Source organism: Micromonas pusilla, assembly GCF_000151265.4.
Source record: "Micromonas pusilla CCMP1545 genomic scaffold MICPUCscaffold_12, whole genome shotgun sequence".
Taxonomy (NCBI): Eukaryota; Viridiplantae; Chlorophyta; class Mamiellophyceae; order Mamiellales; family Mamiellaceae; genus Micromonas; species Micromonas pusilla.
The window spans coordinates 428,324-453,688 of record NW_003315893.1 but is presented as its reverse complement, the minus strand read 5'-3'; the positions used below and the strand labels follow the sequence as shown (position 1 = coordinate 453,688).

At 69.3% G+C, this 25,365-nt stretch overlaps 12 protein-coding genes across 12 annotated transcripts; 8 read left to right on the top strand and 4 right to left on the bottom strand.

The window, feature by feature from the left end:
• Positions 1-188: 188 nt before the first annotated feature.
• MICPUCDRAFT_48559 (uncharacterized protein) lies at positions 189-2,807 on the top strand (the record flags this gene model as incomplete). Its single annotated transcript, XM_003062565.1, has 2 exons — positions 189-293; positions 438-2,807. The coding sequence occupies 2 exons, from the start codon at positions 189-191 to the stop codon at positions 2,805-2,807; spliced, it is 2,475 nt and encodes an 824-aa protein (XP_003062611.1).
• A 56-nt stretch (positions 2,808-2,863) lies between these two features.
• MICPUCDRAFT_52168 (uncharacterized protein) lies at positions 2,864-3,418 on the bottom strand (the record flags this gene model as incomplete). Its single annotated transcript, XM_003062329.1, has 1 exon — positions 2,864-3,418. The coding sequence occupies one exon, from the start codon at positions 3,416-3,418 to the stop codon at positions 2,864-2,866; it is 555 nt and encodes a 184-aa protein (XP_003062375.1).
• A 145-nt stretch (positions 3,419-3,563) lies between these two features.
• MICPUCDRAFT_52167 (uncharacterized protein) lies at positions 3,564-6,224 on the top strand (the record flags this gene model as incomplete). Its single annotated transcript, XM_003062564.1, has 3 exons — positions 3,564-3,626; positions 3,868-5,489; positions 5,633-6,224. 3 exons carry the CDS (start codon positions 3,564-3,566, stop codon positions 6,222-6,224), a joined length of 2,277 nt encoding a protein of 758 aa, XP_003062610.1.
• A 165-nt stretch (positions 6,225-6,389) lies between these two features.
• MICPUCDRAFT_52166 (uncharacterized protein) lies at positions 6,390-6,692 on the bottom strand (the record flags this gene model as incomplete). The annotated part of the gene is made up of 1 exon (XM_003062328.1): positions 6,390-6,692. The coding sequence occupies one exon, from the start codon at positions 6,690-6,692 to the stop codon at positions 6,390-6,392; it is 303 nt and encodes a 100-aa protein (XP_003062374.1).
• A 140-nt stretch (positions 6,693-6,832) lies between these two features.
• RSU (pseudouridylate synthase) lies at positions 6,833-7,990 on the top strand (the record flags this gene model as incomplete). Its single annotated transcript, XM_003062563.1, has 1 exon — positions 6,833-7,990. A coding segment is annotated over one exon (1,158 nt), but the record flags the coding sequence as incomplete, so codon positions are not given.
• Positions 7,991-8,170: 180 nt separating this feature from the next.
• Positions 8,171-10,352, top strand: MICPUCDRAFT_52164 (uncharacterized protein; the record flags this gene model as incomplete). Its single annotated transcript, XM_003062562.1, has 3 exons — positions 8,171-8,998; positions 9,144-9,554; positions 9,615-10,352. 3 exons carry the CDS (start codon positions 8,171-8,173, stop codon positions 10,278-10,280), a joined length of 1,905 nt encoding a protein of 634 aa, XP_003062608.1. The 3' UTR covers positions 10,281-10,352.
• Position 10,353: 1 nt separating this feature from the next.
• MICPUCDRAFT_52163 (uncharacterized protein) lies at positions 10,354-11,421 on the bottom strand (the record flags this gene model as incomplete). The annotated part of the gene is made up of 1 exon (XM_003062327.1): positions 10,354-11,421. One exon carries the CDS (start codon positions 11,419-11,421, stop codon positions 10,354-10,356), a length of 1,068 nt encoding a protein of 355 aa, XP_003062373.1.
• A 193-nt stretch (positions 11,422-11,614) lies between these two features.
• MICPUCDRAFT_48557 (uncharacterized protein) lies at positions 11,615-13,586 on the bottom strand (the record flags this gene model as incomplete). The annotated part of the gene is made up of 2 exons (XM_003062326.1): positions 11,615-12,958; positions 13,152-13,586. 2 exons carry the CDS (start codon positions 13,584-13,586, stop codon positions 11,615-11,617), a joined length of 1,779 nt encoding a protein of 592 aa, XP_003062372.1.
• Positions 13,587-14,216: 630 nt separating this feature from the next.
• MICPUCDRAFT_52161 (uncharacterized protein) lies at positions 14,217-16,775 on the top strand (the record flags this gene model as incomplete). The annotated part of the gene is made up of 3 exons (XM_003062561.1): positions 14,217-14,942; positions 15,166-15,539; positions 15,681-16,775. The coding sequence occupies 3 exons, from the start codon at positions 14,217-14,219 to the stop codon at positions 16,741-16,743; spliced, it is 2,163 nt and encodes a 720-aa protein (XP_003062607.1). The 3' UTR covers positions 16,744-16,775.
• Positions 16,776-16,899: 124 nt separating this feature from the next.
• On the top strand, positions 16,900-17,493 carry MICPUCDRAFT_52160 (uncharacterized protein; the record flags this gene model as incomplete). Its single annotated transcript, XM_003062560.1, has 1 exon — positions 16,900-17,493. One exon carries the CDS (start codon positions 16,900-16,902, stop codon positions 17,491-17,493), a length of 594 nt encoding a protein of 197 aa, XP_003062606.1.
• Positions 17,494-17,711: 218 nt separating this feature from the next.
• MICPUCDRAFT_21700 (uncharacterized protein) lies at positions 17,712-18,767 on the top strand (the record flags this gene model as incomplete). The annotated part of the gene is made up of 1 exon (XM_003062559.1): positions 17,712-18,767. A coding segment is annotated over one exon (1,056 nt), but the record flags the coding sequence as incomplete, so codon positions are not given.
• A 2,035-nt stretch (positions 18,768-20,802) lies between these two features.
• On the top strand, positions 20,803-25,240 carry MICPUCDRAFT_48556 (carbohydrate-binding module family 20 protein). Its single transcript, XM_003062558.1, has 2 exons — positions 20,803-21,323; positions 21,486-25,240. The coding sequence occupies exons 1-2, from the start codon at positions 21,102-21,104 to the stop codon at positions 24,972-24,974; spliced, it is 3,711 nt and encodes a 1,236-aa protein (XP_003062604.1). The 5' UTR covers positions 20,803-21,101; the 3' UTR covers positions 24,975-25,240.
• Positions 25,241-25,365: the final 125 nt, after the last annotated feature.

The following is a 25,365-nucleotide window of genomic DNA, read 5'->3' as shown; positions in this document are numbered from 1 at the left end:
GCTCATCTCCCTTTCCGCGCACTGGCTCTCGACCAATCACAGGGCCCGCATAATGAGGATCTCCCCACTGAGCATTTAGTCTGCAATTTTTGTTTCTTTTTATGCGACGCTTTTCGCTGTATTCGTATTTTCTCGTCGGCATCTTGTTCTCGTCGTCACTTCCGCGGCGGGGGACGGACGACGGCGTCATGATCGTAGCCGCGACCGACGACGGCGGCGGCCCGTCGGGCTTCTCCGTGGTCCGCGATTCCATCGCGCGCGATCGAGAGGCGCTCTTCGGCGCGACGCGAGCGGTGCGTCCTCGTCCTCGGTCGACGTCCGTCGCCTCTCTCTCTCTCTCGGTCAACAACGATCGATCGATCGATCGAACGTCTCGTCGTCGCCGCGCGTCGTCTGACCGCCTCCCCGCCGCCGCATCGCCTCTCCTCCGCCCACAGCACATCCCCACGATCGCGGCCGACGACAGCGCGTCGTCGTCCTCCGCCGAGAGCGGCGACGAGAGCGACGGCGAGCTTCCGATATTCTTCAGCTCGCGCGCGTCGGACGACGCGACGACGACGACGACGACGACGAGCTCGACGTTCTCCGCGGCGACGCGCCGCGCCGCCCCCGCGTCCGCGCGCGCCGACGCCGACGACGACGCCGCCGCGCTCGCGGCGTTCGAGCGCGCCGCGACCGCGTCGCTCGCGCGGGAAGAGGCGCGATCCGCGGCGATCGTCGCCGAGGCGCACGCGTCGTTCGAACGCGGCGGAGACCCGGGGTACGACGACGACGACGAGTCCACGGACGCGCGCGCGAAGCGACGGCCACACACACGCGGCGCCACCTCGCGAGGCGCTTCGCGCCCGGCGTCCGCGCCGCCGGCGCGCGCGTTTGTCGCGCCGCCGAACGCGATGGGCGAGCTTTTCTCCGGGTGGCTCTCCGGCGCCGCGGGCAGGCTCGCGCGCGACGACCGCGGCGGTACCGGCGGCGGAGACGACGACGACGATCGCATGGGCGCGTTCCCGCTGCCGCCGGCGACGCCGAGGGACGTCGTCGACGTCGACGCGTTGGAGAGAGAATTCGCGCGCGCGACGCGAGGAGGCGCGACGCTGGACGCCGATGGTGGCGACTTGCCGTCCGACGTCGCGTCCGCGATGCCGCCGCCGAGCGTGACGCTGGACGTGGACGGGCCGCGGGGCATCGGCGGGATCGACCTCGACGCGCTGCTCGCGAGGTTGTCCACGCCGGAGGGACTGCGCGACGTCGAGGCGGCGAGATCCGCGGTGGGCGTCGACGACGTGATTTTCGAAGACGACGACGACGGCTCTTTGGACGAGGGGAGGGGGGAGGAGGAGCGCGCGGGCGCGGCGACGCGCGGCGGCGGCGACGCGGGAGAGCGCGACGAGGAAGGGTGGACGAAGGAACGAAGGGCTTTTGGCGGACTTCAGGGCGGAGTTTCGCGCGGAAGAGGCAGAGGCGACGGCGCGACGCGTCCGCCGCCGCCGCCGCCGCCGAGTCGGCCGTCCACGGCGCGGAATCGCGCGGGAGGCCCGACCCCGTCGCTCGATCCGTACGGGCGAGGGACGTCGCGGACGCGGCGACGGGAAGCGACGGCGGCGGGGCGAGGCGGCGCGGGCGCGTCGGTCGACGCCGCGAAGCCGCCGTTGCTCGCGCCGTTTACGTTCCCGCGCGTCGGCGCCCCGGAGCCGACGGTGCGCGTCGACGCGCGGCGGGGAGCCGAGGAGCCGGAGCCGGAGCCGGAGCCCGTCGATTCGAATTCAAACGCCGCGCCGCCGCCGCCGCCGCCGGTGGACGACTCCGCGAGCGACTCCGGCGACTCCGACTCCGACGACGACGCGTGGAGGAAGACGCGACGCGCGGCGAAGCCGTCGGTGGCCGCGAAGACGGCGGCGGCGACGGCGGCGGCGGCGGCGGAGCGCGCCACCGCGAAGGCGTCCGCCGCCGCGAGAGCCGCGTCCGACGCCGCGTCGAGAGCTTCCGCGGCTGCAGCCGCACGCGAGGAAGAGGAACACGCGCGCGCGAAGCAGAGGGCGACGATACTCGCGGCGAAAGAGGCGGCGATGCGCGAGGCGGTGGCCGCCGCGCGCGACGAAGCCGAGGCGGCGGCCGCCGCCGCGCGCGCGAAGAACGCGGCGGCGGCGGCGGAGGCGGATGCCGCCGAGGCCGAGAAGGCGCTCGAGACCGCGCGGTCCGAGATCGTCGATCCCTCGGGGGGAGACGTCGCGGCGATGCATCATGTGACGCCGGGCCCGGAGTGGGAGGAAGACGCCGAGCGGAGCGCGCGCGCGGAGGAACGGCGCCTCGCCGGGAACGACGCGTTCCGCCGCGGCGACTACCGACGCGCCGTCGACGAGTACTCCGCGTCTCTGCGCGTCAAAGAGAACGACGCGAACGCGCTCGCGAACCGCGCGGCGGCGTTCTTGCGGCTCGAGGACTACGACGCCGCGGAGACGGACGCGACGCGATGCCTGCGCGCGGACCCCGGGCACGACAAGGCGCGGCATCGACGCGCGACGGCGCGCCGCGCCAAGGGGGACGTCGCCGGCGCGTTGGCCGACCTCGAGACGCTCCGCGCGCGTCTGCCGCACCACGCGGCGGTGACGAAGGACTATCACGACGTCCGGCGGCTCGCGTCGCATTTGGACCCGGCGAAGGCGGCGGCGGCGATGGAGGCGCATCAGCGCGAGAGGAGGGAGGCGGAGGAGGAGGCGATGGCGGCGTGGGAGAGGCGCAGGGACGAGGGGCTGAGAGCGCACAAGGCGCGCGCGCAGAGCGCGCGCGGGTCGCGCCCCGCGAATAGGTAGGCGCGCGGCTAAAACTTAAAAACTAACAGACGAACTCTTCTACTTCCCCCCGCCCGTCATCGCCTCCGCGATGACACCCCGACGTTCGTGAGGTCCCCTAACACGCTGTTCGGGCTGTGCCGCGCGAGCCTCGACGGCGGCTTCTTCGCGCTCCCGCGCGGCGGCGCGCACTTGAAGTCGCGCCCCTTCGTCGCGCGCGACGACGACGGCGTCGTCGTCGTCCACGCGACGTCGCTCCCAGCCTCGGACGCGCTCGTCTCGGAGCCTCGGATCGACATCGTCTCGTCGTCGTCGTCCGCGCTCTCGACCACGAACGACATGTCGCTCTCGTCTCGCGCGGTGTCCATCGCGCTACTCGTCGCCATCGACGCGTTCAGGATCTCCTCCTCCGCCTCCCTCCTCAGCGCCGACGCGAGGACGTCCGCGTCCGCGCGGCGCTGTCGCCACATCTTTTCGTGCCAACGCCCGACGCCCAGCGACGACAGCGCGGTGCACACCATGCACGCGGTGATCCCGACGAGCACGGGGGGCGGGCCGGAGCCGTGGAGGAGGCTCGAGACGATGTGCGCGAGCTCCCCGCCGGTCTCGTGGTGCCACCGTCGCGGCGGCATCGCGTCGGCGCCGCGCGCGGATGTGATGACGCGGACGGGATGTGGTTCGAGAGTTCAAACGGAAATATTTTTTCGGCGCGTCCGATGAGAATTAATTTCACTGTTAGGCGGCGCGCCGCGGAGCCGGCAGCCCCGCCGGGGCGTCATGTCCGCCGAGGTCAAGACCGCGGACGACGTCTTGGCGTTCTGGTTCGACGGCGACATCGACGTGCGCGCTCGCGAAACCCCCGCCGACGTCTCTCCCCGCGCGTCGTCGCCGCCTCTCGCGATCGACTCGAATCCTTCCCTCCCTTCCCTCGTCACGGCACTCCCGGAAGACGCATCCATCATCATCATCATCATCATCATCATCATCATCATCATCATCATCATCATCATCATCATCATCATCGCTCCGTCCGACGCCTCCTCCCTCCTCCCTCCGCCCCGCCGCCGTCCTCTCCCCGCAGGACAACTACAAGCACAAGTGGTTCCCCGCGGGCGACAAGACCGGCGCGATCCAGCGAAAGATCGACGACGACATCGCGCGAACCTTCGGCGCGACGGTCGCGGCCGCGGAGTCCGGCGCGCTGTCGCGATGGCGCGACGATTCCCCGCGCGCGGCGTGCGCGCTCGCGATGCTCCTCGATCAGTTCACTCGCCACGTCCACCGAAACGCGCCCGACCGCGACGCGCGGCTCGCGGCCGCCGACGCGATCGCCGTGGACGTCGCGGAGCGATGCGTCGAGCGCGGCTGGGACGCGGCGCTGACGACGCCGGAACAGGTGTTCCTCCTCATGCCGTTTCGCCACGGGAAGTCGAGAACGATCCCGCGCCTTCGCGTCGCGTTGGCGCGGCTCGACGCGCGCATTGCGACGCACGCGCAGCACGCGAGCTTGCTCGCGAAGTTTCGAAAGACGACGCTGCGGTGTTTGCAAGACATGGAAGGGAAGCAGCACGCGGACGGGGACGAGATATTGGAGCGGAGCGAGTTTACGCCCGACGCGGCGACTGACGCGATGATGGCGTCGCACGCGTTGTATGCCACCGTGGACGCGTTCGTTCGCGAGCGCGCGGGGCTGCCGCGCGGGGACGATCGGTCGCGTAACCCGCGGTGGCGGCGACCGCCGCCGAAGCGGCCCGAAGGCGAAGAAGAAGAAGAAGACGCGTCGTCGAACGCTTCTGCTGAAGACGAACCGTCGACGTCCGCGCGTCGACAACATTCTCCGGCGTGGCCGGCGGTGGGGATATCGCTCTCCGGCGGCGTCGACTCGATGGCGCTCGCGGTCATCTTGAAGCGTCTGTCGCGGGACGCGTCGTACGGCGGGTTCGACGTCGTCGCGATGCACATCGACTACGATAACCGCCCGGAGTCGGGCGTCGAAGCCGACTTCGTGAGAGGGTGGTGCGACCGAATGGGGATCGAGTGCGTCGTTCGAAAGATCGCGGAGGTGACGCGCGGAGTCACGCCGAGAGAGCAATACGAAGCCGAGTCGAGGGCGATTCGATACGGGTTCTACAAGGACGTCGCGAAGACGCACGCGTTCCCCGCGGTGTTCGTCGGGCACCACGAGGGCGACGTCCAGGAGAACATCATCGCGAACTTGATGCGCGGCGCCAACTTGCTCGCGGTGAACGGCATGGAAGAGACCGGCGTCGTCGAGGGCGTCGCGATCTGGCGGCCGATGTTGCCGCACTCGAAAGCCGTCGTCCTCGACTTCGCGCACAAATACGGCGTGCCTTACTTTTTGGACAGCACGCCGACGTGGAGCACGAGGGGGAAGCTCCGCAACCAGCTCGTGCCGCTGCTCGCGGATATGTTCGGGGAGGGGTTCTCGCGGAACTTGTCGCTGCTCGGGGAAGACAGCGCGCAGTTGGGCGCGATGGTCGAGAGCGCGTGTCTCAAGCCGTTTCTGGACGGGATGACGCTGTCCGACGCGGGGGCGTACGCGGAGTGTAAAACGTACGTCGACCAGCCGTTATTTTTCTGGAAAGAAGCCATGAAGCGGATGTGCCACGGCCTCGGGAGCGGGATGATGAAAGAGAAGAGCGTGAGAGAGCTCCTCGATCGGTTCGCGCTGAAGAAACGGAGGTGAGACTGCTTCCCATACGACCCCGTTCGCGTGGTGCACGCCGTTCCTTGAGGACTTTTCCCGTCGTCACTCTTCACCCGCGCTTCCCTTTCAACGTTTGACTGGTAAGACGGTCGACTGACCGATCGCTTCACCCGCGCAGGCGGCCGAGGGACGGGTGGATCACGTTGAAAAAAACCAACAAGTCGTTCGTCGACGGCGACGTCTTCGCGATGTTCAGCGAGCAGTTCTTCCCGCCGCACGACTCCATCGCGGTGGGCGCGAAAGTCGCGCTGGACGCGGCGACGCCGCTGACGTTTGGGCCGTGGACGGTGACCGCGCGTTTGGTGTCGAACGTCCGCGAAGAAGGCGAAGGCGGCGAGCGCGTTTTCGTTTTGGCGACGGAGCCGCCGTTGGACGTCTACGCGGTGTTGCGCAACGACGCGACGTATCATCTCCCGTTCACCGGCGGCGACGGCGGGCTGTATCTCGACCCGCGCGCGCGGATACCCGCGTTCAAGGGCGTGGACGCCGCGGTCGTGAAGGCGATGCCGGTCGTCGTCCCCGCCGGGCTCGGCGACGACGACGACGACGACGGCGGCGGCGGCGGCGGCGGCGGCGGCGGGGGGATCGTCGCGGAGTACAAGGCGAAGACCTGGCCGACGTCTCTCTCGCGCGCGGAGACGTGCGTGGAGGTGCGGCTGACGTTCACGCGGACGCGGTCGCACGCGGATCACCTCGCGACGGAGGAGTAGAGCGCGGCGGGCGCTCTTTAGATAGCTACTCGGCGTCGCGTCGTTTGCAATCGTCTACGAGCGCGCCGCCCTACCCTTAACCTTACGTCGTCGTCGTCGTCGTCAACTCGATTCATCTCGAACACCCACGACGCCCCTCCTCCTCCCGCGGCCGCGACCGTTCGCTCACCTCCCGTCCTCCCTCTTTGAGTCCTCTTTCTCCCCCATCCCGTTCGTGCCGTCGAACGGCCCTTTCAGAGACACGTCCCACGCGCTCGACCCCGAGTCCAGACCGGTGTACGCGCGCATGCGATCGAGTCCGTCGTTCGCGAGCGCGATCTTCGCGCGCAGCGCCGCGGCGTCCGTCACCGCTCGGTTCTCGCGGAACTCGAGCTTGATGTCCTCGATGATCCCCGCGCGGTTACGGCTCGGGAACGTCCTCGCGGCCTTCAAGATGTGCCGGTAGAGCGTCAGCGTGGACGCGCTCATCGCGGGCGCGGCGGCGAGTGATGAGGCGCGGAGAGCAGGCTGAGCTCACGTCAGCGAGCTGCTCGTTTAGAAGTTTTCTCGGAGCTTTCAACTGATGAATGCGCCTCTCGTCGCGTCGTCCAGACCGCGGGGCGCTCGTGATGGCGTCCCCCGCGGCGCGCGCGGCGCTGACGCGCGTCGTCCCCTCCGCGTTCGGACGCCTGTCGCGGCGCGGCGCGCGCGGCCGCGGCGCGCTCGACGGCGTCGACCCCCGCGGCGTCGCGACGTCGTCGTCGTCGGGCGAGAAAAAAAAGCGCGTCGGCGGCGTCGCCGTTCGCGCGACGACAAGACTGTCGTGGTCCAGCGGCGCGCGTTCGTTCGCCGCCGCCGCGCACGTCGACGACGGAGAGCTCCCGCCGCATCCCATCCAGACCCAGCGCGTCTCGAAGCTGATGTCCCAGCGCGGGATGGCGTCCAGACGCGAGGCGGAGGCGCTCATCGACCGCGGGGACGTCATCGTGAACGGCGGAGAGGTGGCGACGCGAGGCATGAAGGTGGCGATCGACGCGACGATCGACATCGCCGGCGATAGCGACGGCGGCGCCAACGCGCTGCTCGCGAAAAAAGTCACCGTCGTCCTGAACAAACCCCCGGGGTACGTCTCTAACCTCCCGTCCAGGGGCGAGCGCGAGGCGAGCGAGCTGATCACGCCGAGGAACGCGATATATCATCACTCGACGGGCGGCGGCGTCGTCGGCGGCGGCGCGGACGCCGACGCCGCGACGCGACGCAAGCTCGAGGACGTCTGTCGCGACGCGCGCGCGCTGAACGTCTGCGGCCGGCTCGACAAGGATTCAAGAGGCCTGCTCGTGCTCACCACGGACGGCGTCCTCGCGAGGGCGATCGTGGGCGGGAACGAGATCCCAAAGGTGTACGAGGTCGTCGTGGACGCGATCGCGACGCGCGAGCAGTTGGCCGCGTTGAACGGGCCCGTCGCGCTGGACGGCGAGCGTCTGCTTCCGATGCGCGTGGAAACGCTCGAGGGGACGACGTTACGGTTCGAGCTGCGCCAGGGGAAGAAGCGGCAGATTCGGCGGCTGTGCGAGGGGCTCGCGCTGCGCGTGTTGGACCTGCGGCGCGTGCACGTGGGGACGTGCGACGTCGGCGACTTGCCGGAAGGGCGGTGGCGGCTGATGAGCGAAGCGGAGTCGGCGTCGATCAGAGCGGCGGGTTTGGCGGCGGCGGGGAACGACCCGAACCGCGGCGGGAGAGGCGGGAGAGGTGGGAGAGGCGGACGCGGACGAGGTCGAGGCGGGCGGTATTAATGTACTGTACGATAGAGTATGTATTTACCTCATCGCCGCGCGACCACGACGCAGAGTGCAGTGACCCGAACTTCGTCCCGTCTGTTCGGCCGGTCGCGTTCTGTGAGATGAGTGGGCACTCTCTGCTGCAGTGCTCGCGAGATCTGGCGCAGAGCGCGGCGCGCAGCGCGCGAGATGTCCGCCGCCGCGTCGCTCTCCGCGCGCGGCCTCGGCAAGGCGCTCGGCGCGGCGGCCGCGTCCGCGGCCGCCGCGGGCGGTCTCTACGCGCGCGGCGACGAGGGGACGTCGCGATCGATCACGTTCTGGTACCACGCCCTCCCTGTCTACGCGTCGTATCGCGCCGTGCAGTGGCGCAATCGCGACGCGCGAGCCGCGGGGATCCCCTCGTGGACCGGGATCCCGCTCGAGGACGACGACGCGGACGCGAAATACGCCGCGCTGCACGACGCGCACGCGGGGAACGTGCGCGACCTCGTCCTCCGCATGCGCGGGTTCTACTTCAAGAACGCGCAGCTGCTGTCCACGCGCGACGACTTCGTGCCGCCGCAGTACTTGGAGTGGTGCAAGCGGACGCAGGACGCGGCGCCGACGGAGATGCGCCCGGGGGAGGCGCGCGCGATCGTGGAGCGCGAGCTGGAGCGCATCGGGCACGCCGGCGCGATCGCGGAGTGGGAGGAGATCCCGTGCGGCGTCGCGAGCATCGGCACGGTGCACCGCGCGAAACTCTCAGAGATGCACGGCTCGCGAAGCGTCGTGATAAAAGTCCAGGCGCCCGGGATCGAGCGCAGGTTCCGCGCGGACATTCGGACGTGCATCGACTTCTGCAAGCTCGCGATGCCGCAGCACGCGCCGCCGCTGGAGGAGATCGAGCGGCAGTTCCTCACGGAGTTTGATTACCGCGCGGAGGCGGCCAACTTGCGCGAGGTCCGAGACGCGGTGTTGCCCAAGGCACGTCCCATCTCACACTGGTTCCCATACGACCGCGTCGGCGTGGTGAACGCGGTCCCTTATTAAGGACTTTTCTTCCCGGCGTTTCTCTCCGTCCACACCACGGTTTCAATCCCGACACGCCGCGACGCCTTTCAACTCCGACTGACGCCTTTCGACTCCGCCCCGACGTCGCTTCGCGCGGACCCTCGACACTCAGTGGAGCCACCGCGTGGACATCCCGGCGCCGATAGAGGAACTGTGCACGAAGACGATGTTGGTCATGACGCCGATTCCCGGGGTGAAGCTCGTGGACGGGATACGGCAGCGGTTAGGGGAGATCGCGGAGGCGCGAGGGACGACGGCGGCGGCTTTGGAGGAGAGACAACGCGAGACGATCGCGAGCGGGAGAATTTCAGGGAGAGGGGTGGACGACGAGGCGCGCGCGACGCGGCGCGCGAACGCTCTGATCGCGCTTCACGACGCGTGTGTGAGACGCCCGCGCGTCGTCGCGAGGAACGTCGTCGCGTGGACCGCGCGGAGACTGGGCTTCGCGGGGCGATGGGCGCCGAAGCCCGTCGCGTTCACGCCGAGTCCGCGACTGATCAACGTCGGCGAGATTCTCAGGCGCGTTCTTCTTCACACTGGTCCCCATACGACCGCGTTGGCGTGGTGAACGCCGATCCTTAAGGACTTTTCCCGTCGTCTCTCTCCGCCCACACCTCGCTTTCAATCCCCGCCCTCGGTGCCTTTCAACTCCGCTTCTGACGCCTTTCAACTCCACCCCGACATTCGCTCGTATGGAACGGCCCTCAGGACGCTGTTGGACGTCCACGCGGATGAAATTTTCGAGCACGGCGTCTTCAACGGCGACCCGCACCCTGGGAACGTGCTGTTGATGCCAGACGGGCGACTCGGGTTGATCGACTACGGGCAAGTGAAGCGAATAGACGAAGCCACGCGGCGGTGTTACGCAAAGCTCACGCTCGCGATTTTAGAAGACGACGTCGACGAAGTCGCGCGTCTCTGCCAGAGCGACCCGCCGGAAGGGTTCGGGGGGAAGTCCAAGCGCGCGGACGTCGACGTCGCGTACCGGCTCGCGGTGTTCTGGAACGACCGAGACACGGACGACGTCACCGGCGGGTTGAACCTCCAGGAGTTCATCGACGAGATGGAGGCGCGAGATCCGGTCGTGCGGGCGCCGACGGATATGGTCATGATCGCGCGCGTCAGCGTGTTGTTGCGGGGCGTCGCGAACGCGTTCAACGTGCGGCTCAGGGTCGCGTCGAGGTGGCGGCCGTCCGCGGAGGCGCTGCTGAGAAGGGCCGACCCGGATTATTATTTGCTGCGGAAATAGCGGCGGGGGGCGCCTCATCACGTACGTCATTCTTTACTGTACGCCGCCGCGTCGGCGACGCGTTCTTTCATCGTCAGTCGTCCTCTCCGTCGTCGTCGCAGCCGTCGCCGGACGCGATGAACGGCCGCTCCATCCCTCGTCCCCGTCTCACCCGCGCGCCCCCCGCGTCCACGAACGACACGACGTTCGACCGCTGCTCCGCGATGCTCGCCTTATACACGCCGTCGATCATCGCGAGGCGATCGAGAAGCACGACGCCGCTGGAAAACGGCGGAACGACAACCGTGAGCGAAATTTCCAGACGACGCGTTCGATCGTCCTCCGCGATGCTCGCGGGGATCCCCCCCGCGGACGACGCGGAAGAGAACCCCGCCGCGCCGCCTCCGCCCGCCGCGCACGGCCCGGACACGCCGCTCTCGATCACCGCGCCGAGCGCCACGACCTGCCCCACCTTCTTCTCGACCTCGTCCACGACGTCGTGCACCGCGTTTTCGACGGACGCGTGCGGCGCAACGGCCAAAGTCGCGCGCGCGGCTTGGTACCGCATCGTGTACGAGCGCATCCATCGGTGCACCCACAGCTCAAACATGATGAGAATCTGAAGCGTCACGACGACGAGAAGCGTCGCGAAGCACGGCGCGAGGAAGTACGTGTCGTCTTTGCCCTCGTGGACGCCGCCGACGTGCATGCCCACGGCGGCGGTGGTCCAAAGCGACGCCGCCGTGGTTAACCCGAAGACTTGATCGCTCGCTTTCCAGATCGTCCCCGCGCCGAGGAAGCCGATCCCGGAGACGATCTGCGCGGCGACGCGCGAGCTGTCGTAGTTGAAGGTTCCCGAGACGTACGGCGCGCGAGCGCGTCCGTTCGTCCCGTCGTCGCCGACGAGTTGAGTCGGGACTGGCACGCTGTAGAGGCTCCAACTCGCTTCGGAGAACAAGCACGAGCCGAGCGCGACGAGCATGTGCGTGCGCAAGCCCGCGCGTCGCACCGGGCTCTCTGCGAGCTTGTTCTTCGACCACCACATCCCGACGAGGTACCCGAACTCCCTCTGAAGACCGATGAGCATCCCGAGCAGCGCGGCGACGCACTGTTTGAGGAGAAACGTCCCCGCGGCCTCGCCGAGGACTTCGGACATCAGCATCTCGTCGCAGGAGGCGCCGTCGTAGTTCCCGCACGACGCCGGAGGATCGGCGTCGGAGAGGGGGGGGGGGGATCGCGCGCGCGGGGGGAAAGAGGATAAGGCGCGGTCGCGTCGTTGCTTTTATTATCTGGCTTTTATCGTCTTCTCATTTCAGCAGCAGCTAAAACTTTCGGGCCGTCGATGAACCTTCCTCTCAGTCTTCCCTCTTCACCTCCTCCTTCTCCTCGACGTTCAGCTCCACGGTCACGACGTCGTCCGCCACGGACAGCGTCACCGCGACGGGCCCTTTCGCGCCGCCCTTCGACCGCCCTTTCTTCCTATCGCGCTTCGCGCCCGCGGCCGCGTCCTTCTTCTCCCCGCGGCCGCCGCCGCTCTTGTTGGCCTCCTTCTTCTTCTCTTCGTCGTCGTCGTCGTCCAACCCGGCTTCGATCCGCGCCTTCTTCGCCCTCCTCTTCTCCAAGAACGCGTCCTTCTTCTCTCTGAGCGCGTTCATCGTCTCCGGGACCTCCCGCACGAGCTGCGGCGCCGTCAGCGACAGCTTCGCGAAGTGCGAGTACGCGTCGAAGGAGATGTTCAGACGCTCGTTCGAGTTCTTCTCGGCTCCGCCGCCGCCGCCGCCGCCGCTCTTGTCCCCGGACCTCCCCTTCTTCTTCCCCTTCTTCCCGACGGACGACCCGCCCAAGGAGAACAAGTCGTCGTCGTCGTCGTCGTGCATCTTCTTGTTCATGATGTTCAGACCCTCGAACGCTGCGGCTTTCTTTTCCTCCGCCGCCGCCGCCGCCGCCGCCGCCACCGCCCTGGCGGCGTCGTCCTCCGCGTCGCGTCCCATCGGGTCCCACTTGGCGAGATAGGCGATGAGCTGCTCCGCGGCGGTGACCTCGGCTTCGAACGGCTCCGGTGCGTTCTCTCTCTCCCATTTCTTCCTCGCCTCGTCTCTCGCTTTCCGCTCCTCCGCGCTCGCTTCGTATTGCTTTTGTTTCTCGTACTTCGCGTACGCGCGCCAAATCTTCTCCGACGCCCAGTGCTGATCCTCCTTCTTCTTGAACGACGCTCGGAGCTTCCGAATCTCCTCGCGCTTCGCCTTGATGATCTCGTAGCACGCGTTGCGCTCCTCCTGCATCGCGGGAACGTCGGACACGGACTTCTCCTCCCTGCTCCGCGTCTCCTCGAGGCTCGATTTGACCGCCGCGATGGCCGCCTTGACCGCCGTGATCTCCGCGTCCTTCGCCTTGACGCGCTCCGAAGCGAGCTTCCTTCGCTCCTCCCCGGCGTTGACCTTCGCCGCCATCTCCTGGTACTCCCGCACGAGCTCTTTGCTCTTCGTCAAGTCTTTGATCGCGTTCACCATCTTCTTCTCTTCCTGGATCGGCATCGTCGTGTGCCCGAGCGTGCGCTCCACGCGCGCGATCTCCGACTCGACCGCGTCGACGGTGTGAAACATCCCGAGTTTGGCGCGCGTCGTCGTCCTCTGCTCGCGCGCCTTGTCGCGCGCGGCGTCGATCGCGTTGAGCTCCTCGCGGATCGCCTTGCGCTCTTCCTGTGCGTTATGAACGTGGTCGTGAGCGAGGGGATGACGGGCGCGTGAGCGAGGGGCGGCGGACGAACGTCGACGCCGCGTCGAAAAAATCACGCCTCATTCGCAGACAGACAAGAGAGGGGACCGACGGGACGTTTGACGCGACGACTGGACGCGACGCGACGGGTCTTCGATCGAGCGATCGCGCGCGCACCATGCGAGCGTTGAACTCCGCGTTCAGCTCCGCGATCCGCGCGCGCGGCCCCGCGGCGCCTTGGCTGATGCTCTTCTTCGTCTCGCGCTTCGCCTCGATCTTGCGCTTCAGCGCCTCGATCCGCGCCTGCTGCTCGTCCGCGGCCGCCTGGAGGATCTGGACGTCGCGGTCGAGCTCGCGGCGATCGGGCTTTGGCACGCGCGGCGTCTCCGGCTTCTTCGGCGGGCCCTCGTCGACCTTCTCGTCGTCGCCGGTACCGCCGCCGTCGATCGTCGTCGTCGTCTTCTTCTTCTTCTTCTTCTTCTTCTCCTCGGACGCGGGCGCCGCGGTGGACTCCGCCGCCTTGGTCGCGTCGCGAGCGGCGGGCGCGTCCGGCGCGGGCGGGACCGCCTCCGCGATCGCTTCGGCGCGCGACGTGACCTCGGGCGTCGTCATCGCGACGACCGCGACGGCGTCGGCGTCGGTCGGCGTCGAGGGCGCGCGCGCTCGACGCGCGGCGGCGGCGGCGGAGGCGGGCTGACGAAGAGCGCGCGCGGCTCGAACGCGCTCGCGGGACTCGACGGACGCGGGCGTTGCGCGCGCGCGGGTGGTTATGGCGAGCGATCGCCCGCGTCCGACCGCGGCCGCGGCCACTCTGCTTCCGACACGCACCCTCGGTTTCAACATTTGATCGCGTCCCCTTTCAACCGACCGATGAACGAAGAAAAAAATGTACCACTAAAAGCGTTCGACGACCCGCCCTCGAAGAGACGGCACGCTGCGCTGCCGCGTCGTCACACAAGACGCGAGCGCACGACGCGCCGTTCCATGCGCGCGACGCACATCGCGTCGACGATCGCGCGCGCGTGTGGACGACTCCCGCGGCGACGCCTCCTCGCGCCACGCGTCGCGTCGTCGCCGCCGTCGTCGTCGTCGTCGTCGTCGCCGCCGCCGCGCGACTCGCGCGCGGGCGCGAGCGCTCGCCCGCGTCGTCGTCGAGCGACGACCCCGATCCGCGGCGCGCACGACCGCGGCGGACGCGCGGCGGACCCGCCGCGCGTCCGCGGCGCCCCGCGCGCGACCGCGATGGTGGACGCGGGCGGCGCGATCGACGTCGAGAAGACCCCCGCCACCCCAGCCGAGGTCGCGGTCGCGACGCTGCTGACGCTGGAGCGCGACGGCAAAAAATTTCACGAGCTCCGCGAGCACGCGCGCGAGATCCTCGCGGCGGCGTCGGAGGCGCCGTCGTCGTCGGGGGGGGTCCCCGCGTTCGTGGTTCGATGCATCGAGCTCGTCTTGACGACGCGGCGGCGATTGAGGCGGCGGCGCGAGAGCGACGATGCGAAGAGGGAGGGGGATGAATGCGACGGCGACGCGTCGGCTGAGGATCTCGCGCTGGGCGGCGCGGACCCGATGGTCCACCTCCTGCTGGAGTGCGCGCCGCGCGTCTCCGGCGCCGGCGCGTCGAGGGAGACGGTCGACTCGAAGACGCTCGCGGGCGGCGACGCGCGCGCGCGACGGCAGAGGTACGTCGACCGCGGCGATCGCCACGCCGCGGTGCCGCTGCTGACGCGCGCGATGGCCGCGGGCGCGGCGGATCGCGCGACGACGTCCGTCGTCGCCGTCGACGCGAGCCTCGGCGCGCTCGAGCCGCGCGCGGTGATCCGTCTCGCGGAGACGTACGGCCTCGACTTCGACGACGTCGTCGACGCGCTCGCCCCCGGCGGCGCGACCGCCGCGGACGTCCGCGAGCTCATGAACGCCTACGTCGACGCGCTGTTCGAAGCGGGGAGGCGCGTTCTCCTCGCACCGGTCCCCATACGACCGCGTTGGCGTGGTGAACGCCGTTCCTTAAGGACTTTGCCCGGCGTTACTCCTCTCCCAACCCTTGTGTTCAATCCCCGACCTCGACGCCTTTCAACTCCACCCCGACGTCGCTTCCAGGCACGCCCCGGCGACGCGGCTGATCGTCTTTTTCCGTCTCGAGACGCGCGCGACGCGCGACGCGATCGACGCGCTCGTGCTCGCGTCGCAGTTTGACCTCGCCGCGGAGCTCGCGGAGGCGACGGCCGGCCACGCGTCGCCGAGCCGCGACCTGCGCCGCGCGGTCGTGGACGCGTGCGCGCGGCTCGACGAGCACGCGGGGCGTCGCGCGGCGTGGCTCGCGGTGGAGCACTTTTCGCTCCACGCCGAGTATCCGGACGCGAGGGCGACGTACTTCGAGAGCACGATCGCGCGGATGATCGAGAGAGGGCAGCACGAGGCGGCGCTGCGGTACGCGGGCGAGGACGTCGCGCTGATGCGATACGTCGTGGAGAGGCTCGTCGAGACCGGGGACGTCGTCGTCGCGAGCGAGTTCGCGGGGAGGGCGGGGTTCGACGACGCGTCGTGGTGGTTTAATCGTCTGAGGTGCGCGCTATCGCTATCGCGCGAACGTTCGCGTCTTTCGCCCATCCCTCGGTTTGTTTCGAGATTTGATCGCGTCCACCGTCGACTGACCGCCGATGACTGACCGCGTTTCGTTTTGCCATTGGACATCGCCCTCGTCAGCGCGCCGGAGCTTCTCGCCGCCGCCGAGGCTCGGAGGGACGCGTATCTGCGGCTGCCAGAGTCGCTGTGGGAATCGCGCGTCGTGTTCGTGGACGACGAGGCGGGGTTGAGGCTCGCGCGCGAGCGGCTGAGGGGCGTCGACGTCGTCGGGATAGACACGGAGTGGGCCGCGCCGTTGAACGAAGGCGGCGGCGGCGGCGGCGCGCGAACGCTGAGCGGCGCGGGGAAGGGGAGGAAGAAGCGGGGTCGTCGGCGGCGGCGGCGGCGAGGGCGCGACGACGGCGACGGCGACGGCGGCAGCGGGTCTGGCGGCGCGTCCGCGGAGGAGGGCGAGGACGACGGCAGATTTGAAGTAGAAGAAGAAGAGGAGGAAGAAGAGATGGACGAAGACGCCAAGGCGCGCTCGGACGCGGAGGTCGTCGCGTTGCTTCAGATCGCGTCTCGCGACGACGTGTTTTTGATCGACGTCCCGGCCGTTCTGAAGACGTGCCCGGGGGCGATAACCCCCACCCTCGGGGCGTTACTTTCCGACACGAACATCCTCAAGACCGGCTTCGGCGTCGCTGAGGACCTGAGGCGACTCGCGAAGCTGCACCCGGAGGCGTTCGGCGGGTTCGTCGCGCCCGGCGACGGCGACCGCGGCGGCGGCGGCGGCGGCGGCGGCGGCGCGACGCGCCGCCGGGGCCAGAGCGTCGGCGTCGGTCCGATCGTGGATCTGCAGCGCGTGTGGAACGCGGGCGCGCGGCTCGCGCGCGAGGAAAATGATACTACTCGTAAGGCGAGAGAAAAGACCCACGCCGGCGCCGCGCCGCGCGTCCGCGGCCCGTGGTCCGCGCCGGAGCAGCGTCGACGCGCGCGCGACGCCGTCGGGCTCTCGCACGTCGCGCGCGTCGTCCTCGGCAAGCCGTTGGATAAGTCGACGCGGATGTCGGACTGGTCGGCTCGGCCGCTGACGGAGCGGCAGCGGCACTACGCCGCGCTCGACGCGTGGGTGCTCGTGGAGGTGATGCGGGTGCTGAGGGAGGAGCACGGGGACGAGCTCGATCGGTTATCGCGCGGGTAGTCGGTTTCGTTTTAGTTACAGTAGACACAGCAGTCTCGCCCCGTCGGTCGTCGTCGCGTTCGAGGCTCCGAGGCGGAAGGCTTCGCGTCGCCGCGGCGCGGCGGTCGCTCGCGCGCGGCGCACACCCCCCCTCCCGCGCGCGCACACGGGTTCGTCATGTCTCCCCCGCGCGCGCGATACGCCGTCGTCCTCGCGGTCGCGTGCCTCGTCCTCGCCGTCGCGCCGTCCGCCGCCGCGTCCGACGCTCCTCCGCGCGACGCCTCCGCGCCCGCGCGCTCGCCGTTCTCGACGCGCGACGAGACGCCGACGCCGACGCCGCGGCCGCGGGACCCGCGGTATCCGCTGACGGGCTTGACCGGGAGCGACCGCGCGACGAACGTGAACGACGCGGGGTGCGTCGGGAACGCGAACGACTGCGACGACGACGACGGCGCAGTCGCGCGCGGAAGGAGCGACCTTCGAGGCGATAACGCGGAGGAGGAGGCGAGAGGCGAGGGACGCGGACGAGACGACGACGCGCGGAGGATCCGCGAGCGCGCGGCGACGTACGCGACCGTGATCGTCGGCGCGCCGCTGACCGCCGCGCTCGCGGTCAGGCTCGCGTTCTCGTGCGGACGGAGGCGTCGCGAGAGGAGGGAGAAGACGGAGGACGCGGCGCGGACGCGAGCGAAGGGAGACGCCGCCGACGAGGAGTCTGGGGCGTCGTCGCCGATGAGCGCTGACGTGAAAAGACCCGACCGCGCCGTTTGAACGGAATACAACGACAGCTGTGTGCCGCACGTCGCGCGCGCCCTTCTCACAGCGCCTCGCGCGTGCCGCGCGCCTCGCCTCGCCGACACCCGACCCGCGTCTTCGCGCGCCCGAGCGCCCGCGTCGTCGTCGTCGTCGTCGCGCGCGTTCGCGCCCGGAGCTTCGCCGGGGAGCGCGGCGGAATCTTCTCCTCAGATCCTCCTCGGCTCCTCGGCGCGATGTTCTCCTCCAAGAGCGCGTCCGCGTCCGCGCCCGCGCCCGCCGCACCCCCCGCCGGGCGCGCGCTCCACCTCCTCTCCTACGACGACGCCGCGAAGAAGTTCACGCTCGGCGAGGACGCGCTGGCGTGCCTCCGCGGCGTGCGCGGCCCCGTCGGCGTCCTCGCCGTGTGCGGCCGCGCGCGTCAGGGAAAGTCCTTCATCCTCAACCAGCTCGCGTCCGTCGCGCGCGGGCGCGACGGCTTCGCGGTCGGCCCGACCGTGCGCCCGTGCACGAAAGGGTTGTGGATATGGTCCGAGCCCGTGCCGTGCGTCACCGCGGAAGGGGAGCGCTATTCCCTCGTGCTGCTCGACACCGAGGGCGTCGACGCGTACGACCAGACGGGGCAGTACTCGACGCAGATCTTCTCGCTCGCGGTGCTGCTGTCGTCGCTCTTCTGCTACAACCAGATGGGCGGGATCGACGAGGCCGCGCTGGACCGACTCTCGCTCGTGACGGAGATGACCGATCACATCCGCGTCAGGGCGGCGATGGAGGGCGGCGAGAAGAGCGGGCCTGGCGCGAGGAGAAGCGCGGCTGATGCTTCGGACCTCGCGCGATTCTCGCCGTCGTTCGTCTGGCTGCTTCGCGACTTTTATCTCGACCTCGCCGACGGCACCGCCGCGGATTACCTCGAGTCCGCGCTCAGGCACGTCCCCGGCGACGGCCCTGGCGTCGCCGCGAAGAACGCCATCAGAGACTCCATCCGAGGCTTATTCCCCGAGCGCGAGTGCTTCCCGCTCGTGCGACCGGTGAACGACGAGGCGCAGCTGCGCGACCTCTCCTCGGTGCCGCGCGCCGACCTCCGCCCGGAGTTCCGACGCGGGCTCGACGACCTCGTGTCGTTGCTCTTCTCGCGGTGCCGTCCGAAGACGGTCGGGCGCGACGTCCTCAACGGCCCCGCGCTCGCGGGGATGGCGAAGCAGTACGTCGACGCGATCAACGACGGCGCCGTGCCCGCCATCGCCACCGCGTGGCAGAGCGTCGCCGAGGCGGAATGCCGCGCCGCCGCGGAGGACGGCGAACGCGCGTACCTCGCATCCTTCTTCCCCGCCGCGGACGCGACGCCGCTCGGGGAGCACGACGACGCGGACCCCGCGACGGACGCGCTCGCGGCGCTGCACGCGACGTCGGTGGCGCGCGCGAGGGAGACGTTCGACGGCGCCGCGGTGGGCGGCGTCGACGTTCGACGCGCCGCGTGGACGCGACTCGCGGAGGATCGACTCGAAAAGCAATGGAGGGACTACCGCGCGCGACGCCGAGCGGCGGCGGCGGCGAAGAACGCGACGCTCCACGCCGACGCGTCCTCGCGCGTCGGCGCGGTCGTGAACGCCCCGGACGCGACCGTCGACGCGGTCGTCTCCGCGGTGGAGAGAGAGGCGGCGGCGTACGCGCGCGACGCGGAGGGCGCGGGGAAACACGAGCGCCTCGCGTCGTTTCTCCTCGACGCCGTCGGCGGCGCCGTCGGCGCGACGTCGCGGCGCGCCGAGGCTGCGCTCAGAGCGAAGGAGAAGTGGGAACGGCAGCGCGCGGACGCCGCGGAGCGGGAGAGCGCGACGGAGAATGCGCGGAGGAAGGAGGCGGAGGAGACGCGACGCGCGCTAGGCGCGTTCTATACACTGGTCCCCATACGACCGCGTTGGCGTGGTGAACGCCGATCCTTAAGGACTTTTCCCGGCGCATCTCTCCGTCCACTCCTCGCTTTCAATCCCCGCCCCTATGACGCCTTTCAACTTCAACTGACGCCTTTCAACTCCACCCCGACGTTCGCTCGTATGGAATGGCCCTCAGAGACGCGCCTCGAGCGCGCCGACGCGCGCGCGACGACGCTCGAGGCTGACGTCGCCGCGGCTGAGCGCGATCGCGAGGTCACCGAGCGAGGCGCGGCCGCGCGGGAGGACATCTTGCGCGAGGCGCTCGAGACGGAGAAGACTCGCGGCGAGAAGCTCGCGAGCGAGCTGTCCAGGGCGGAGCGCGAGCTGTCCGCGGCGCGGCGCGAGCGAGAGAGCGCGTCGGCGACGCGACGCGTCGACGCCGCGACCGCCGACGGGGAGCTGAGAGCGACGCGCGAGAGGCTCGCGGCGGCGGAGCGCGAGCGCGAGGCGGCGGCGAGCGCGGCCGCGGACGCGAGCGCGCGTCGCGTCGCGATCGAGGCGGAGAAGGACGCGTCGCTCGCCGCCGCGGAGGCGAGGGCGGCGGCGGCGGAGCGTCGCCTCGCGGCGGATGCGAAGGCGAAGGCGAGGGCGAGGGCGGACGCGGACGCCGACGCGGCGACGCGCGGCGACGGCGTACTCGACGAGTGGCGCGCGGAAGCGCGCGCCGCGATGGCGGAGAACGCGTCGCCGAACGTGTGCGGCGGCGGCGGCGGCGGCGGCGGCGGCGGCGGCGACGCGAGCGCGAGGAGAGACGCGGCGGAGGCGATGACGGTCGCGCAGCTGAAGCATCGGATGCAGGTCATGGGCCTCGCGCACTTGTACGTCGGGAAGAAGAACGTGAGGAAGGACGATCTCGTGGACATGTTCGTGAGCGCCGGCGGCGTGGGGTGCTGAGAGGAGAGGGGGACGACGCGCGGAACGAGACGGAGTGAACGGTTTTGACGAAAAGAAGTGAGCGACGACGGTTATTTTCAGAGACGCACGACGACACGCGCAGCCTGCGCGAAAACACTCTGAGGACGCATCGGTCGCCCGAACCTCGATTCAGCACTCATCGATCGATCGCGATATTCGTTCGATCGCGATATTTGTGGTTTTGGCCCAGATACTTTCATCGTAGAATCCGATCGGGATTCGGGATCTCCTCGTACAGAATACGTAGTACGTCGCCCGTATGGGCAAACACGTTGAGCGTACACGTGGCCACCGAAACGTGCCCCGTCACGCGAACGAGAGAACGATATTTCAACGGACCGAAAGTCTATGGGCGTTTCCTCGGCGTTGATTCCAGAACGACGGTCTATTCGCGCGGAAGTATCTCATTGGCGTTCGCTTTTCAAAAGCGCCACGCGTGTAAAAGCGCCGCGGAGCGAAGCGTCGTGGGCACTCCGAGACGCGCGCCGTGTGCATCGCGACGTCGTCTTCCCTCTTCGAGCATCGACCGCGCGCGCGTGCGTCTCTCTTCTCGAGGCGTCGCAGCGAGCGTATCGTCGAATCGCGCGTCGCGTCGAGCGCGCGGGCGCGGAATCCGCGAGCGTCCCGCCTCCAGCGCAGGCGCTGACACTCGGGAAAAAACCGCGAACCTCCTCCCTCGGCGAGCGCGCGCGTCTCCCCGCGCGCGCGTCCTCGAGCCTCCGCGCGCCGCGTATCGCGTCCGCGAGCAGCGCGTGAAGGAGCATCGCTCGCGTCGCGAACATGTCCGCGATCGCGTCGCCGACGTCGGCGCCCGTCGCGTCGCTGAAAATCTCGCGCGGTCGCCGCGTCGCGTCGAGCGCGCGATGCCGCGTCGTCCTCGTGCGCGCGCGCGCGTCCGAGGACGCCCCGAGCGCGAAGCGCGTCTCCGAAAACGGCGACGTGATCTTCACGTTCCCTGAACCCGAACCGCCGCGATCCGTCCTCGCGCCGGACGCCGTCAAGGTGCGTCGCTCGCCGTCTCCGGCGTCGCGCGCGCGGCGTTCAAACGCGATCGATCGCGCGCGCCGAGACGAACTTTCACGATTCAATTCATTCTCTCGCGCCGCCCCCAGATCTGATCTGATCTCCTCCTCCCTCCCTCCCTCCCTCTCCCCATCTCCCCAGGCGGCTCCGATATCGTGGACGCGCAGGGCGAAGTTCGCGCTCGCGTCCGTCGCGTCCGTCGCGGCGACGCTCGCGCTCCCGAAACCCGCGGTCGCGTTCTCCGACGCCGCGCTCAACGCCGGCGCCGCCGTCGCGGGCGCCGGCATCTCCTCGCTCGTCATGCGCGGGACGTCGCGACCGGTCCCCCCGCGCGACCCGGCGACGGCGACGGCGACGGCGACGGCGACCGCGACCGAGGCGTCGACCGCCGCGTCGCTGGTGATGATGTCCGCGGAGATCGACGCGGGGACTCTCCCGGTGCCGCTCGGCGCGCCCGAGGCGGCGGCGGCCAAAGCCGGGGGCATCTCCGCCGCGCCGTCGTACACCGCGAGCGAGCTCGCGAGGATGCTCGTCGCGGAGGTGCCGACGTGGCAGCGCGCGGCGTTCCTCGCCGCGCCGTTCACGCCGATCGCCGCGCTGCTCGTCGCGTCCAGGCGATGGGCGAGGGCGCAGCGCGAGCAGCTGCGACAGCTGGAGGAGCACAGAGCGACGTCCGCGGCGAGGCTGGAGCACCAGAAGCAGCTCTCCGCGGAGCTCGAGGTGCTCGAGGAGAAGCTCGGGGAGCTGCGCGACGAGAACGAGCTCGCGCCCGCGTCCACGGAGAACGAGGACACGACGGCGGCGCTGGAGATGGCGGAGAGTCTGAAGGCGACGGCGGAGGAGTTCAAGCAAGCCGCCGAGGCGGCGAAGGCAGACCTCGAACGCCAGCTCGAGGAGACGCTCGAACTCAGGAGAGAGCTCTCGAACGCGCACAAGGCGAAGAAGGAGGCGGAGAAGGAGGCGGAGGCGGCGAGGGAAGCCAAGGCGAACCTCGCGGAGGAGCTCCAGAAGGAGTTCGCCGACCGCGCCGTGCTGCAGTCGGACCTCAGCGGCGTCGCCGAGATTCGCCAGAAGCTCGAGCGCCGCGAGAAGCTCCTGAACTCGCTCCAGGGCGACCTCGACCGCGCGGAGGGGTCGAGGAAGACGCTCATGTGCCAGCTCGAGACGGTGACGATCGCGCGGGATAAGATGGAGGCGGAGATGAAGGCGTTTCAAGCCGACGCGGAGGCGAAGATCGCCGCGGCGATCGAACGCGGCGACGCGCTCGAGGCGTGGCGCGCGGACCGCGAGCGGTGGGAGGCGGAGACGAAGAAGAACTTTCTGCAGCTCGAGAAGGAGCACGACGAGAACCTCGATGCGCTGGCGAAGGCGAGGAAGGAGGCGAAGGACGCCGAGGCGAAGCTCGCGTCGACGCGCGAGGCGGTGGCGGAGGTCGAGGAGCGATTCGCCGCCGTCGACGCCAAGCTCGCGGCGTTCGAGGCGTCGGCCGCGGAGGAGAAGAAGGACGACGACGAGGCGGATGCGGATGCGATCGCGACGAGCGAAGCGCTCGAGGCGGCGCGCAGGGAGATGACGCTCGCGTCCGAGGAGCGCGTCGCCGCGGAGAAGGCGCTCGAGGAGGCGAAGAGCGAGATTTCCTTCCTCAAAGCCGCGATTGACGCGGACCGGAAGACGTCCGGCGACGCCGCCGCGGACTCGGAAGAGACGCTCGCGCGGACGCTCTCGGAGGCGTCACGCCTTCGCGAGGAGGTGGAGACGATCCGCGCGTCGCTCATCGAGACCACGGACGCGCTCAGAGACGCGAAAGAGCGCGAGGTGGCCGCCAAGGCTGCGGAGATCAGGTCCCTGACGGATCAGCTCGACGAGTCCGAGGCGGACGCGACGCTCATGAGGAAGCGCCTCGAGACGGAGCACGACGCCGTCGTCGCGGCGCTCAAGGCGGAGCACGAGGCGGAGGTCGCGGACCTCAGGGCCCAGCTCGAGGAGTCCGAGGCGGCGCTCGACGGCGTGCGATCCGCGCTCGCCGCGATGAACGCCGAGCTCAACGACGCGACGGAGGCGCTCGCGGCGGCGAAGAACGACCTCGCGTCCACCGCGGATGAGATCTTGGAGGGCAAGGCGACCGAGATCAGCGCGCTCGCGGCGGAGCTCGCCGCGAAGGACGACGCGTTCGACGACGCGAAGCGCGCGGTGCTCGCGATCGAGGCGGAGCGCGACATCATTCAGCGCAAACTCGAGGAGCGCGACGCCGCGCTCGCCGTCGTCAAGGCGGAGCTCGAGGAAGCGTACGAGAAGCTCGCGGCTGCCGGCGCCGACGCCGCGAAGGACGACGACGTCAAGTACGCGGAGGAGGTTCTCGCGCGGGAGCTCAGGGCGAAGCACGAGAAGCAGGCGATCGCGATGGAGAGGAAGATTGCCGAGCTCGAGGAGACGATGGTGAGGGCGCACGTCGCCGCGCGCGACAACGCGGCGCAGATGCTTCGTCACAACCAACGCATGGGCCGCGTCGTCGACGCGAAGAAGTCCGCGGCGTCCACCACCGACGCGGACATCCCGGTGAAGTTCGAGATTCTCGTGGACACGCTCCCGGGGCAGCGCGTCGCCATGGTCGGGACGTGGAACGACTGGAACCTCGCCAACGCGTTTCCGATGCGTTGGTCCGAGGGCGGGCTGTGGACGATCACCACGCCGATCCACGCGGACGACACGTACGAGTACAAGTACGTCGTCGTGGACGACAACTCCGCGGACCCGGAGGAGACCGCGGTGTGGCAGCACGGGAACAACCGGACGTTGGCGCTGCACGCGTCGCTGCACGACGAGGTTGTCCTGGTCGAAGTCTGCGACAGCTGGGTCCCGGATCCGATGCAGTCGCCCATCCTGCTGCACTCGCTTGACGGGAGCGTACAGGAGGTTGGCTCCACGAAGCTTCTCAGGGACTGCGTGAACGAGCTGCGCACGGAGCAGGCGCTCATCGACGGGAGCGAGTACTACCGCGTCTTGGAGGAGATCTCCTCGCTGACGAAGGAGAGCGTCTCGAACGCCGTCTCCCTGATCGCCGACGTCCCCGCCGCCGTCGACGACGATCTCGACGACTTCGAGTCCCAGATCGCGCAAGCCGCGAAGCTCGAGGAAGAGCTCCGCGAGAACATCGCCGCGGAGGCCCAGAACGCGCAACGATCGAGCGAGGTGGCGGACGCCGCCGCGGCGATCCTCGCCGCCGACGCCTCCGCGGCGGCGGCGACGGCGTACGCCAAGGAATCCTTCGTCCCGGAGCCGGCGCGGCCGCCGGCGCGCGAGCGCGTTGAGAACCGCCCGAAGATGACGCCCGCGGAGAAGGACGACGAGCCGCCGGAGAGCGTGTTCTCGATCGAGCTGAGCGGCGAGGAGAATGATTCCGACGCCACCGAAGAGCAGATGGGCGAGGAGCAGCGTAACAACGTCCTCCCCGCCAACGCGAAGGTTGTGGCGGAGAAGGAGGCGACGAGGGAGAGGATTGAAAAAGAAAAAGAAAAAGACGAGACGAAGATGAAGATCCTCGCGGACGGCACCGTCGTCGAGGACCACGGCGAGGACGACGACCTCGAGATTGGCGGGTCCATGAAGACGCAAGACGTCGGGCCGCGGTGATGGACGCGACGACGGACGTGATCGTCCGGCGGCGGGCGGCGATCGACGCGATCGTAATACGCGTCGACAGACCGGGCGGCGACGGATGTGGACGGACGGAGGAGCTGAGATCTGAGATCTCTGCTCGGGGGGGTACGCACGTATACGAACAGAATTAGTAGGACGTAGAATATGCACGCGGTAGAAGACTGCCCGCGAGTTCGTCGGAGGCTGGGGCCTCCGGCGAGCCGCGTGGAGAGCACGCTTGTGATAACAGAACTTTGACGAACGAACGAACGAACGAAAGTCGGAAACCCGCCCGCGATCTGGAGAAAAAAGCGAACAACGCCAGCGGGGACCGTTTATACGTTTCCCGTAGTACGAATTCCGACCGGTTTCTTACCGTGGCCTC

Bases quoted from the DNA above. Each gene is read 5' to 3' on its own strand.
- MICPUCDRAFT_48556 (XM_003062558.1), top strand. From the start codon at position 21,102: ATGTCCGCGATCGCGTCGCCGACGTCGGCGCCCGTCGCGTCGCTGAAA. The intron at 21,324-21,485 runs GTGCGTCGCTCG...CCATCTCCCCAG, and splicing joins TCGCGCCGGACGCCGTCAAG to GCGGCTCCGATATCGTGGAC.